We start from the raw sequence: 12793 nt of genomic DNA on the forward strand, positions 1-12793 counted from the left end.
TGGCTGCAGCAGTCCCTTCTCCCTCCTGGGGGAAAAGCCCCCAAGAGCGGCACCCTCTTTAAAGGCTGCGCGGCTCCTGCGGGCTTTTCTACGAGGTGGGGGAATCCCCCCACCTCCCAGAAAAGCCAGGAGAAGCCGCACAGCCCCTTTAAAGAGCGTGCGGCTTCCGCGGGAGTTGGGGGAAGCTGCAGCAGATTCCCTCCTCCCGGGCTCCCTTTGAAGCGGCAATGTGGGAGGGGAGCAGCTTACACTCGTGTAAGCAGCTCCTCTCCCACTTTCCTGCTTCAAAGCAACCACGGAGGAGGGAAAGAGGGGACCCATGGATCCTCTTCGCTGCTCGAGGCTGCAGCAGATTCCCTCCTCCCGGGCTCCCTTTGAAGCAGCAAAGTGGGAGGGGAGCAGCTTACACTCGTGTAAGCAGCTCCTCTCCCACTTTCCTCCTTCAAAGCAACTACGGAGGAGGGAAGGAAGGGGACCATGGATCCTCCGCTGCTGGAGGCTGCAGCGGATTCCTTCCAGCAGCAGCGGATTCCTCCTCCGTAATTGCTTTGAAGCAGGAAAGTGGGAGGGGAGCAGCTTACACTCGTGTAAGCAGCTCCTCTCCCACTTTCCTGCTTCAAAGCAACCACGGAGGAGGGAAAGAGGGGACCCATGGATCCTCTTCGCTGCTCGAGGCTGCAGCAGATTTCCTCCTCCCGGGCTCCCTTTGAAGCAGCAAAGTGGGAGGGGAGCAGCTTACACTCGTGTAAGCAGCTCCTCTCCCACTTTCCTCCTTCAAAGCAACTACGGAGGAGGGAAGGAAGGGGACCATGGATCCTCCGCTGCTGGAGGCTTCAGCGGATTCCTCCTCCGTAATTGCTTTGAAGCAGGAAAGTGGGAGGGGGGCAGTTTACACTCGTGTAAGCAGCTCCTCTCCCACTTTCCTGCTTCAAAGCAACCACGGAGGAGGGAAAGAGGGGACCCATGGATCCTCTTCGCTGCTTGAGGCTGCAGCAGATTCCCTCCTCCCGGGCTCCCTTTGAAGCAGCAAAGTGGGAGGGGAGCAGCTTACACTCGTGTAAGCAGCTCCTCTCCCACTTTCCTCCTTCAAAGCAACCACGGAGGAGGGAAGGAAGGGGACCATGGATCTTCCGCTGCTGGAGGCTTCAGCGGATTCCCTCCTCCGTGATTGCTTTGAAGCAGCAAAGTGGGAGGGGAGCAGCTTACACTCGTGTAAGCAGCTCCTCTCCCACTTTCCTGCTTCAAAGCAACTACGGAGGAGAGAAGGAAGGGGACCATGGATCCTCCGCTGCTGGAGGCTGCAGCGGATTCCTCCTCCTTGATTGCTGGGAGATTCTCTGGGCAGGAATTCCCTCAGCTTAAGTGGGGTGGGGGAAGTGTGGCAGGTAGGGGGGGTACTGAGAGACACATGTCTCTCAGATGAAAATTGGGGGTGGGCATTGTGTGAAGTGGCTGTGGATCTCCTGCCACAGAACTGTAGGACTGTATAGAGTTGGGAGGGCCACCCAAGGGTCATCTAGCCCAGCCCCCTCACAATGTAGGAATCACAGCTAAAGAACGCCAGGCAGATGGTCCCCCAACCGCTGCTTAAAAGCCTCCAGTGGTGGAGACCCCAAACACCTTCCGAGGTCATAGAATTGCAGGGTTGGAAGGGAACCCCAGGAGTCATCTAGTCCAGCCCCGGTGGACAGCGGGCGCAATCCATCCCGTTGCGCAAGACTAAAGATGCTGTGCAAGGCTAAAGAAGAAGCCAAGGCAGTGAGCGGGATGGATCACGCTTGCTGCCTTGTCTTCTTTAGCTGCACTGGAGAGGTTTAGCTCCTGGCTGGAGAGGTTGCGCGGCTATGGATCCCGCGCACTGTCTTGGCTTCTTTGCTCTTTGGGGCTGGGGGGGGGGACCCGGGCTTCCCCCGCAGCCCCGAGAAGCTCTGGGAGAAGTGGACAGGCTGCATGTAGCCTGTCCATTGCTCTTTGGGGCTGGGGGGGGGGATAATATTTTTTTCCTTGATTTCCACCTCTAAAAACTAGGTGCGTCCTGTGGTCCGGTGCGTCCAATAGAGCGAAAAATACGGTAGTTCTAGGACTGGGCCAAATGTTCCACCGGCGGAACATTAGGTGATCTCAAGAGGTGAGGTGGAGGTGGAAGAACTCTTCTCATAAGGTCAGGTGGGGTGGGCTTATCTTTTGAAGTGGCTGCGTGGTCTTCCCATTTCTTTCCCCCTCTTCCATGTTTTAATCAAGCCCCTGCACTCTTCAGCCACCTGTGACCATTGCTAAAAACCATCTCTAATGAATAGACCTGGGCAAAGCATTTTATGAAGTTGCATGGTTTCCGGCGACACTGTACAGAAAAAAAATCAGATTGCTCTATTCCAGGCAGCCATCATATTTTCTGTACTGTGTTTCTGGAACTACATAGTGTCATCACATAACTCCCTTCCCAGTACTGTTAATTAAGCCCCCCCCCCCAGCATTACAGCTGTCTGCTGAGTGCAGAGGCTTGTCTTTGTTCCGAGTTGAATAAGGAGGGGGGCAGAGAAAGATTGTAAGTACCCCACCCAGCTGATCATGCTGCGCCTTTCACTGGAGCTCCTCAAAGGTCAGAGATGTTTTGCTACATCTCTGCTTGAATATGAAGGTCCAGCAAAGATGGGAGAAGGGAATCATGTGCAGCCTTATGTACTGCGTACTTCGTCTGCACATGCTGCTGTGTCACTACATGCTGCGTTAGCACACATGGGATCTGTGTCCTGTTTAGATTATTAGCTTCTATGCTCAAAATTAAATTTGAACCTGGTTGTATTAGAATGCCAGACAGGTAAGATTTTCTTGCATGCCTGACATCATTTTTAGCTGAGGCTCCAGTTTTAATGAGCACTAGTAAGCAAAGACATTTGTGAATACGTTTATTATGTGGTGGCATCTTTGGTTCCAAGCCATGATATATCATGAGAAAGTAGTGTTAGAAAAGTCTTGTGTGAAAATATTCAAACTCATACTTGTGCAACAGTTTCAGGTCATCAGGTGCCTTGTGTCATGGTTTGTTTTTTCTGTTGAAGCTACAGCTTTATCTGAATGCATTTAAAGAACCTTTGAAACTTTAAAGTTTCTGCCAGTGGGCCAGACATTTCAACACAAGGGTTAAAAGCAATAACAAATTAATGGCTTTCTCAGAACTTAAGTCTGATTAACTAGTCAAACCTATGTGTTTGATTACCTTTTCAGCCTGCATTGCTCCCCTCCTGCCTTCTGGTTCTGAATCTCCTCCTCTTATTGGAAAAAAATCAGAAAATAAATATGCAGTCTTTATGAACTTGCATTGGTAGGCAGATGAGTCCCTGGATATGGGTTAGGGTCAAAATACTGAAATTTCTGCCTGGTGTTATCTGCAATTTGGAGATAGAAACTGGTAAGAATACGTTGTCTATGTAATAATAGATTTTGGAGTTGTTACAACAATAGCTAGGTTAGAATTCTTACTCCAAATCAATAACTTTGTCTTGGATTTTATATGTTCAGAGACTGGCTTCCATATTTTGTGCTTTTCTACAAACAGGACGTGTAGAAAGCTGATCACACATACAGATCTGTATAGAGTAGTAGTTAGTACACTTTTGCCCAATGTTCAGTGTGAAAATGTACAGGGACTTTCTATTTATTTCATAAAATTCATATACCTCTTGATTATTTAAAAAAAACACCTCTCAAAGCAGTTTAAAAAACCTTAAAGCAGTATAGCTTTCTTCAGTGATCTTCTTACTAAACTTGGGATTGGATGAGGTGGAATCACTTTTACAATTAGTTACCAGATATAATTTTATTCAGAATTTGCCTTCCATATATATCATTAATTCTTATTTCTGTCCTCTAGTTCTTATAGTTTTGATGGATCGAATGGGAGATGCCAAAGATCAAGTTCGAGATCAAGCACAAAATCTTGCATTGAAATTAATGGACCAGGCAGCTCAGCCAATGGTATGATATTTCCAGAAATTTTTTCAGTACTCCAGATCTATTTATGTTCTGTAAAATGCTCTGTTATGATAGGGTAACCTGTGACAAAGAAGAGAAGAATTCCTCTACCTTTTTATACTTGTGCAGCAGAAGAAATCTTAGCTGGTGTGGTTTTTGTTACCCACATGTGAAAAGCTGTATCCAGTGTTAGAAAGTGAGATATGAAAGCTAGGAGCTAAATAACGCCTTAAACCTAGGTTATGGGAGCAACAATGGAATGTCTAGGCACACTTTTTTATAGCAAGAATATAAAGCTGAAAATGAATGAACTGCAGCTAAAATCTTATATTCATGTTTCATATTGTCTAGTCCTCATCTGAAGACTGCAAAAAACAAAGCCATGCTTCCCCTGCCCGCCCCCCTAATATTCTTAAGAAGGTCTCTTCTCCAGTCTTCAGAGAGTGACTGGAAGTGGGAAGGCAGAAAAAGATCCTTCTTTCCTTCCACTCTGCAGTTTTAATCTGAAATCTTAGGCACAGTACTGTGCCCAGAGCTCAGAAACAGCTCTCACTAGTGAAATTCCTTGTCGCAAAATGCACCTAGAACAATGGGAGTTTCAAACTCTGGCTGTATTCACACAAATGCCAAAGGTACAGGAATCCTGCTCTCCTTTGAATGTCTTCATCTTGCATTAAGATAATGGTGATGCAGTTACACATCTTTGGTTACACGTTAGTCTGAGCATACATAACTTGGAAACAGGCCAGTATGCCAATTGGGAGGGGCAACCCACCCATCAACCACCTGACGTCATATGTCAGGTAATTCAAGTTCAGCATGGAGTGCTGTTCTAAGGCGGTGCATATCGTGCAACGTTTTGTACTATGTTCAGACATGGAGGCAGAACCCACATGTCAAATCAGGCCTGCCAAAATGTTTAACATTCCCCCTCCCCCCCAAAAAAAATCCTCTCTCTCACAGAACTAGGAGTGGTTTCTCTCCTCTAAGCTCTGCGGTGGGGTGAAAAATGGCAGTACTGTACTGGACTTGTTGGAGACCTTTGGATAGGGATGAGTGTGTGGATGTTGTATTCTGTATGCATGTCTGTCAGTGTGGGTGGGAGCGAGGGGGAGCAGCAGCCATAATGATACTCACTTCCACTTTGGCTATGACCTTCAGTGGAAGGACCCCTTGGGGGGCTGGTCAACAGCAATTTTGTTCCTTGGGCTGAAGAGGATTAGCCACCCCTGTTGTAGTGTATTACAATGGTGCTCAATAACTTGGGCTTCTTAGTAGATTAAGTTTTTCATGACAGGGTTTCTGTTTGTTTGCATGATATCCTAGCTTTCATATTTTTTTAATTTCCTCAGTGTAAAATCGAGGCACACTTTTTCGCCTCTAACCATGCTGCTTTTTTGGCGTAGATGACTTGTTTGTGTGTGTCTTACAGACTTCCCTTTGTTTAGGCTCCATTTTGTCACTTCTGTTTTTCCTGTAGCAGTACAAGCTGCAGCAATCAGTTTCAAGTTCCATTTCTTGTTTCCCTCCCCACTGACATTCTTGTCTTGCTCACCCCCCCCCCCCCAGCACTGCAGGACTGAGAATCTAGTTATACCCTAAAGGCATAGCAATCTGCATGACAATGCCATGGAGAGTTGTAAAGGGCAACATAAATTGTATAGTATTCTAGTGTATGATTATTTCATGTTCAACTTGCTGGACATTTTATTTTTTATGGTTTTCTCTATATAGCAACTAATTTTCTGAGAACATGCTTGAAATGTTATAAGGAAAATGCTGTTTACAGATGGACTTGCAATTGCTGCAGCTAATTTTGTTTATAATAAGCAAAATTTTGCTGGTTTTTCCTTGTGTGCATTTTTGAAAAATGTTTTTGAATATCTATCATCTATCTATCTATCTGTTCTGTGATCCCTTCCAAAAAATAGTATTTGATTGTAACGTAAAATACTATCCTTTTCCTTGTTGCCAAGTGTTGTGCTTGCATAAATTCCAGCTGGGCTTGTGCCAGGCCAATGCTTCTGAGGAATGACCAGCCTTTAAATTAAACATCTAATGCCTGCTAAATGCTGGTGGGGGGTTCTTGCAATCAACTTACTACCTTCAACATAACACTGTTGAAACACTGAATTTTTAGATGGTATTTTTTTGTGAATTAACGCAGAAATGTGAAAAATGGTTCAGCACTGCTTTTAGCTGCTTAAATCATTGTGGAAAATATATTCAGTATTGTCTAGTTCAGGTATCTTAAACCTTTTAAGACCCAAGACCCACTTTTAACCCAGGCATCCATTTGGGACCCATTTCTTAAATAAATTTGCATGGTGGTAGTGCTCCTGTTGAGACCCACTTCAGATCAAGCCAGGACCCACTAATGGGTCCTGACCCCCCAGTTGAAGACCAGTGGTCTAGCTTACCCTAATATTTTTCTCCTAGTCTTTTAAAGGCAAAAACAATGTATAATTTAATGCATTGTAGCCTAGATATACATGCGACATTGTCTGTTTTGCTCATTCTACAGCATGACTTGAATACTGGGAGGGTCTAAATCATAAAATGCTGCAGTCTGGGAAATGTGCTCTTGCTCACTGTGCAGCAGTTGCTAGGCAACCTTTTTCTCCTGAATGCCTGCTGAACGGCTGAGATTATAATGGCAGCATTGCAGCTGAAGGGAATTGCAGTTGGAATCTGTTTGCTTTGAAATATCGTTGCAAATCTAGTCTTGTAAGTCTGAAGTATACAGCATTGGCAGTTGCGATACAGCAGAGCTCCTGGGAGGCTGAGAATTATAAAGATAAAAGCAAGAAAGGAATTAATAAGGGCAAGTGAAACATGGGAAGAAGAACATGCATGGAAGCAAATGAGTGTAGCCCAAGAAATTCATAATAGAAGAAAGATACGGCGATCATCACAGAAGCTCACTGAAGAACAGAAACAGCACTGGAATTGGAGGGCAAATAGAACCAGAAGTATAAGTGTGCAAAACAAATACTTTTAAAATACATTAATGGAATTTTTTAAATAAAAAAAATCAAATGTAAAAGAAATTCAGTTGTAAATATCTGGATGAGGGAGGGACATATTAAAGTCACAGTGGGAAGATATTTTTAAGCAGGGAAAGGTTAATATGAGAGACACATCGATTTAGATATTTCAGTTGTTATTCTTATTTTGTCTCCAGTTTCTGAAAACTAATTGATTAAATGCTGTTTTATACCAGTATTAATATATGGGAATAATATATTAATAAAATGGGAGTAGGTGTAAAAGAGCCTGATCTGAACTTTTTGTCCCAAAGTAATAAATATAATAATTTTGGTTGTGTTAATTTAGAATTTACATTTGTGTCATGGAGTATGCAATTTCATTCAATAACCTAACCTACCTTTTATTTTTAATAGTTCGTATGGGAACGCCTTGTTGCTGGCTTTAAACACAAGAACTATCGTTCACGAGAAGGAGTGTGTCTGTGTCTTATTGCAACATTAAACACGTATGTATTTTATTTTTATTGAAGTAGGCTGTTGAAATAAATGTTCATCCCTTTCCTGTAGTGCAGGTTCTTTTTCTAGGGATTAGTCCTTTTTAAAGAGACCCTTAAAATGAAAAGCAATGATCAGACTCTTAATTTGCTTTCAACTTTCCCTCTTGAGTTCATCTAAACTGTCCTTAGATTGTAAGGATAGTTGGAGCTGTCTTCTGGTAGTATTTTGTGCGTGAGGTGAGAAATGACGCTTGCTCTGATCTTTTCCTCCCCTAGCTTTGGTGCACAATCATTAATTCTCAACAAACTGGTACCACACTTATGCATCTTGTCTGGAGACTCCAATAGCCAGGTAGGATTGTAATCTTTCAACAACAAAAAAATTATTTTGATTTTCTGCTGTTTGTGTTTTCTTACTACATGAGTTTGTCAATAATGGGAGGATTGTAGGAAATTGTTGGTGAATCTTAAAGATCTAGAAGTTTGAGAATACCTAGAAATTTAGACCAAGAAGCAGAACTTCTTTTCATTTCCCACATGAAACTAGAGGAGGTGTCTTCAACAAACTTACCACTGTTGTGGAACAATGAGGCAGTTTTTTAAATGGAACTCTTGGCTTAGGAAAAATATGTTTGGCTTTTTCCTATGTATTGAAAGATTTAAGTGGTCTTGTATAGAATTCTAGAAATATGTCTTTCCCTAAATAAATGTAAGGCATTGTTCAGAATAGGTGAGGAGTTATTTACTTTACGAAATTCTTTCTATCCTGCATCCCTTCCTGTTAGTCATAGGTTGCAAGATAAGAGAGTTGTTAAGTTTTTCTATCTTCCCTAGGAATAAATATATGCATAATTAAAATTCTAGAGGCATGGCTGGAGGGTGGGAGGGAAGGACCATACAAGAAGAAATGGCTTCAGGGTTGGGGGGGGGGGAATTTATCAAACAGAAATGAACATGGTAGCTAACAGGCTGCAATAGTATGTCACAGAGAAATTAAGCATAAGAAATGCATTGTAGAATTGCAGTGAATAAGTTGATATTTTCCCCCTCCCACTGCAGTAGACATGCTTGCAGTAAGAAAGCAGACTGTGTATGGAACAATATTGTTTAGAGCAGCACAGTGTAGCAGAGAAGCTTAACTTTTATAAAGATGTCTGAGTTTGACATGCATATTGCAACAGTTTACTCTTTCTGTAGCCTCAGACTAGGCAGTCAATGTGTTTGAAAAAAACCTAGCAATTATGCACCTGACTCTTTAAACTTGCAGTCTTGTTTAAACCCTTTCCCTTCATTTTATTTAGAATTATTGATGGGTTAGCAAAATATTGATGAGCAAAAACTAGAATATTAGGCATTAAGCGTAGTGTGCTAATTGTCATACCTTTAAATATTCTTGCCATGTTCTAATACCTGCTCTGTATGCTCGCAGGTGAGAGATGCTGCAATATTGGCGATTGTGGAGATTTATAGGCATGTAGGAGAGAAAGTAAGAGTTGATCTTAACAAAAGGGGACTTCCCTCTGCAAGGTGAGTTGGCTATGATGGCTACTACAAATACCTATCTTGCTATGATTATATGCATAAAGTTATCTAACATTTGCTAGCTTTTGAGGTCAAATGTATATATACTTTTGTTCGGTGGTGCACACTGTAGCATCTTTTGCTCAAAACAGGAACCAGTAGACACTGAAGCAAACAAAATAAAAATTAAAACTTTGTCACAATTTACCATTGTTTCTAGAGTACATTGTATGAACAAACCAGAATTGTGCTGGTCGCTGCTTGTGATTGAATAATGTGCCAAAAGACTGCATAAACAACCTTTTAGTTATTTGCTGCCCAGTTAAAATGTGAACGTCTCAAATTGCAAGAAACCTAGCAAATATGGGAAGTTTTCTTGGTTTAGCCTGGAAATAATAATCAAATAGGCAGTGGGACAGGTAAACTGTTAGAATAGTCTAAATTGTATTAAACTAACGCTATTTAGTGCTTTGCTCACATATATTGGTGTTGGTTTTTTTAGTTTAGAGAAAGGCAAGTCGGATGAGACATTACAGAAGCGTATGAAATTGTGCCTGGCGTGGGTATAGTGGATAGTGAAGTTTTTCTTCCTCTCTCATAGAACTTGGTGCCAATTCCAAACAGACAAAAGAAAGCACTTCTTAACAGAACACATTTGTGGAATTTGCTCCCACCAGAGGTGGTAACAGCCACTAGCTTTGGTCACTTGAAAGGAAGATTAGATAATTTCGTGGAGCATAGGCATCTAAACTTGCCAACAGTATGGCACCACTATGGGAACCCCTAACTTTGGCTTTGAAAACTGGCAAAAAGCATGCTCAGGGTATCTATCTCACACCACTGAGATATCCCTGGCTAGGGGAAATGTTTATGGGACAAAATATGTGATGACCTATGGCTGTAGTCAAAACATTTCTCAGTGGGGGGGGGGGAAACTTCATTTGATTCTTTCAGGTTCCCCCCTTCCTAAACTGAGAATATGGAATATTCACCAGGAAGCCAGTTCAGTATATTGCATCCTCCTCTCCCCTTAATCCATATGTGCTATCACTGGGGATGCTAGTAGGATTTCCTGGACTTGGTGCACTATGTGGATTGGAGGGACACAGGTGGCACTGTGGTCTAAACCACTGAGCATCTTGGGTTTGCTGATCAGAAGGCCAGCAGTTCGAATCCGCATGATAGGATGAGCTCCTGTTTCTCTGTCCCAGCTTCTGCCAACCCAGCAGTTCGAAAGCACACCAGTGCAAGTAATTAAATAGGTACTGCTACGGCATAAAGGTAAACGGCGTTTCCGTGCTCTCTGGCTTCTTTCATGCTGTTCCATTGCACCAGAAATGGTTTAGTCATGCTGGCCACATAACCCAGAAGTTGTCTGTAGACAAACTCCGGCTCCCTTGGCCTGAATGTGAGATGAGCGCCTTATCCCATAGTCACCTTTGACTGGACTTAAACGTCCAGGGGTCCTTTACCTTTTACCTTTTTATGTTGCTTGGGTACTTTGCACACACCCCCCATCACAATCTATTGGCGACAAATGCTGCTTATATACACGTAGTTATCTCACAGGGCTGTTGCAAACATAAAAGGGGGAGGAAAACATACGCATATTTGAGCTCCTAGGTACAAAAGCAAGATACAGATATTTGCCACATAGCACATAGATAAACTATGGAATATATTCCCATGGGAGATAGTGGCGGTCTCCAACATAAATGGCTTTAAAAGAGGATTGGGCAGGATACATGAGGATAAGGCTACTAGCCGCAACTGATGGTTGAAGGCAGTTTGTTTCTGAATCCTAGTTGCTTGAAACCACAGGAGGGGAACGTGTTGTTGTGCTGAGGTCTTATTTGCAGACTTCTCATAGGCTTCTGGTTAGCCGCTGTGACAATAGGATACAATTCAATGCATTTATTTCAGGTTGCTTTAGCTTAAGATATTTACTTTATGAAGGAGAGGAACTTGTGGTTCTTGCTCAGCGGCAACTTCCAACTTTGACAGTTGGCCATGCTGATGGGAGTTGGCATCCAACGTTTGGAAGGCCTCGAGTTCCCAATCCCTGGATTAACTGTAATTTAAAGAGGACTTTCAGGAATCTTTTTCTGTTTCAAAGATTAGATCCATGTCTTATCTGATCCAGAAAGGCAGCATTTTCTGCCACAGTAGTGCAGCAGCATTCAGTTGGGAGATACATCATGTGTGGGTCTTCTCCTGGTTGGAATAGAGCTTTGAAGGCATGAAAGTGTGGAGATGGGAAATTGGGGGGACGACTCGGAAGAGATCTGAAATGGAAGAACTGGAAATTTGGAGAGTAAAAATAAGATGTATAATTTCCAACTCAAAATAAGCCAGATGTGTTTGCCTCTCTAGACCTGGACTTTCTTATGAACCCATTAGAGCAGGCTTCCTCAGTCTCAGCCCTCCAGATGTTTTGAGACTACAATTCCCATCATCCCTGACCACTGGTCCTGCTAGCTAGGGATCATGGGAGTTGTAGGCCAAAAACATCTGGAGGGCCGAGGTTGCGGAAGCCTGCATTAAACTAACCTTTGTGTTTGCATGCTGTATTAAACAAAAGAACACACAGAGGTGGAAGCATCACTATTTTACAGTGAGTGCTGCAGGTTTTGGTAGATTATTATGCAAGATGCCTGAATTCATCCTCTCAGTAGCAGAACAGAAAACAGAATAGGATTCCATTCCCACACAGTCGTTGGATCTTAATAAGTTTTTTCTTCCTACTTAAATTCTTAGAAATCCTTCATTCCTGTTGCAAATTATAATAAACTTCCATATATGCTGCTTCAGCTATCACTTCAACATAAAAGGAAGCCTTCTGAATCAGATGAAAGGCCTATGCATCCTATTTCCCACAGTGGCCAACTATGAAAAGTTGCAAGCCAGATATGAGAGCATTAGCCGTATTCTGCTATTGCTCCTCACACCAATTAGAACGGCCATACTGTGGAACATTTTATTTCTAAATAACAAATTAACTTGTGAACTGGTTGTCTAGGAGTGAAAAACTATTACCATAGTAATTATAGTATAATATAGTAGTTGAAACAAATTGTAGTGTAATTGTCTTGACATATATTTGCACTATGTATAGTAAAAAGTAATACAGTACTTTGTTTCTTGAGAAGTAGTGATATCCATAAAATCATGGATGTGCCTGATCATAAATTGTATCTTAGTAAGTTGTCTGTGATTGGATGGCATTACACTACATTAATCTAAGTAAATTACAATAATCTAATAGTCAGCATTTCGTTAGTTTTACAGGTTGCTGTCAAATACAATTTGACATTTAGGGGAGAATTGTGTGCGTAGAACTGAAATAACTGTGGTGGCATTTGATGAAACTCAAAATGATAAGTGTGCATATTAGATTAATGTTAGCTTTTTCCTAGTAATTTGTTAAAAGCAAAGGGGAAAGCAAGGCAGCCACCTCAAAACTGAATTTGAATTAAATGGTGAAACTGCAAGATTATTCTGGCCAGTTGTATAGGATTTATAGGGATTTTTTAAAAAAACACCATTGGTGTTAGCAACCTCTTTGCATGTTTGTTGTGTAAATATCTGGATATAGCCATGTGTATTTCATGTTGATTTCAAAATAATGCACTGGAATTCAATACTTTTGCAAGACTTCTGTACACTTTGAATAGGATGTGAATTCTCAAGTTGTCTTGAGAACACCTAAGTCAAGGAAAAAAGGCTTGAGTCTTCCCAAATTGAATAATACATGTGACTTGCCTAGAATTGTGTTCTGTTGTTATGGGACTTGCAGAGCAAATGGAAAGGGGA

At 42.2% G+C, this 12793-nt stretch overlaps 1 protein-coding gene across 23 annotated transcripts in view; it reads left to right on the forward strand.

Annotated features, from left to right (window-relative positions):
- CLASP2 (cytoplasmic linker associated protein 2) overlaps positions 1 to 12793 on the forward strand; it is a 126523-nt gene that overhangs the window by 8897 nt on the left and 104833 nt on the right. For all 23 annotated transcript variants that reach the window (XM_081164273.1, XM_081164301.1, XM_081164295.1 and 20 more), the window contains exons 3-6: positions 3872 to 3975; positions 7377 to 7468; positions 7736 to 7811; positions 8889 to 8986. In XM_081164273.1, the coding sequence (XP_081020399.1) occupies positions 3872 to 3975; positions 7377 to 7468; positions 7736 to 7811; positions 8889 to 8986 (370 nt within the window). The remainder of the gene's footprint in view (positions 1 to 3871; positions 3976 to 7376; positions 7469 to 7735; positions 7812 to 8888; positions 8987 to 12793) is intronic.

The sequence above is a fragment of the Podarcis bocagei genome, assembly GCF_964188305.1.
Source record: "Podarcis bocagei genome assembly, chromosome: 12".
NCBI lineage: Eukaryota > Metazoa > Chordata > Lepidosauria > Squamata > Lacertidae > Podarcis > Podarcis bocagei.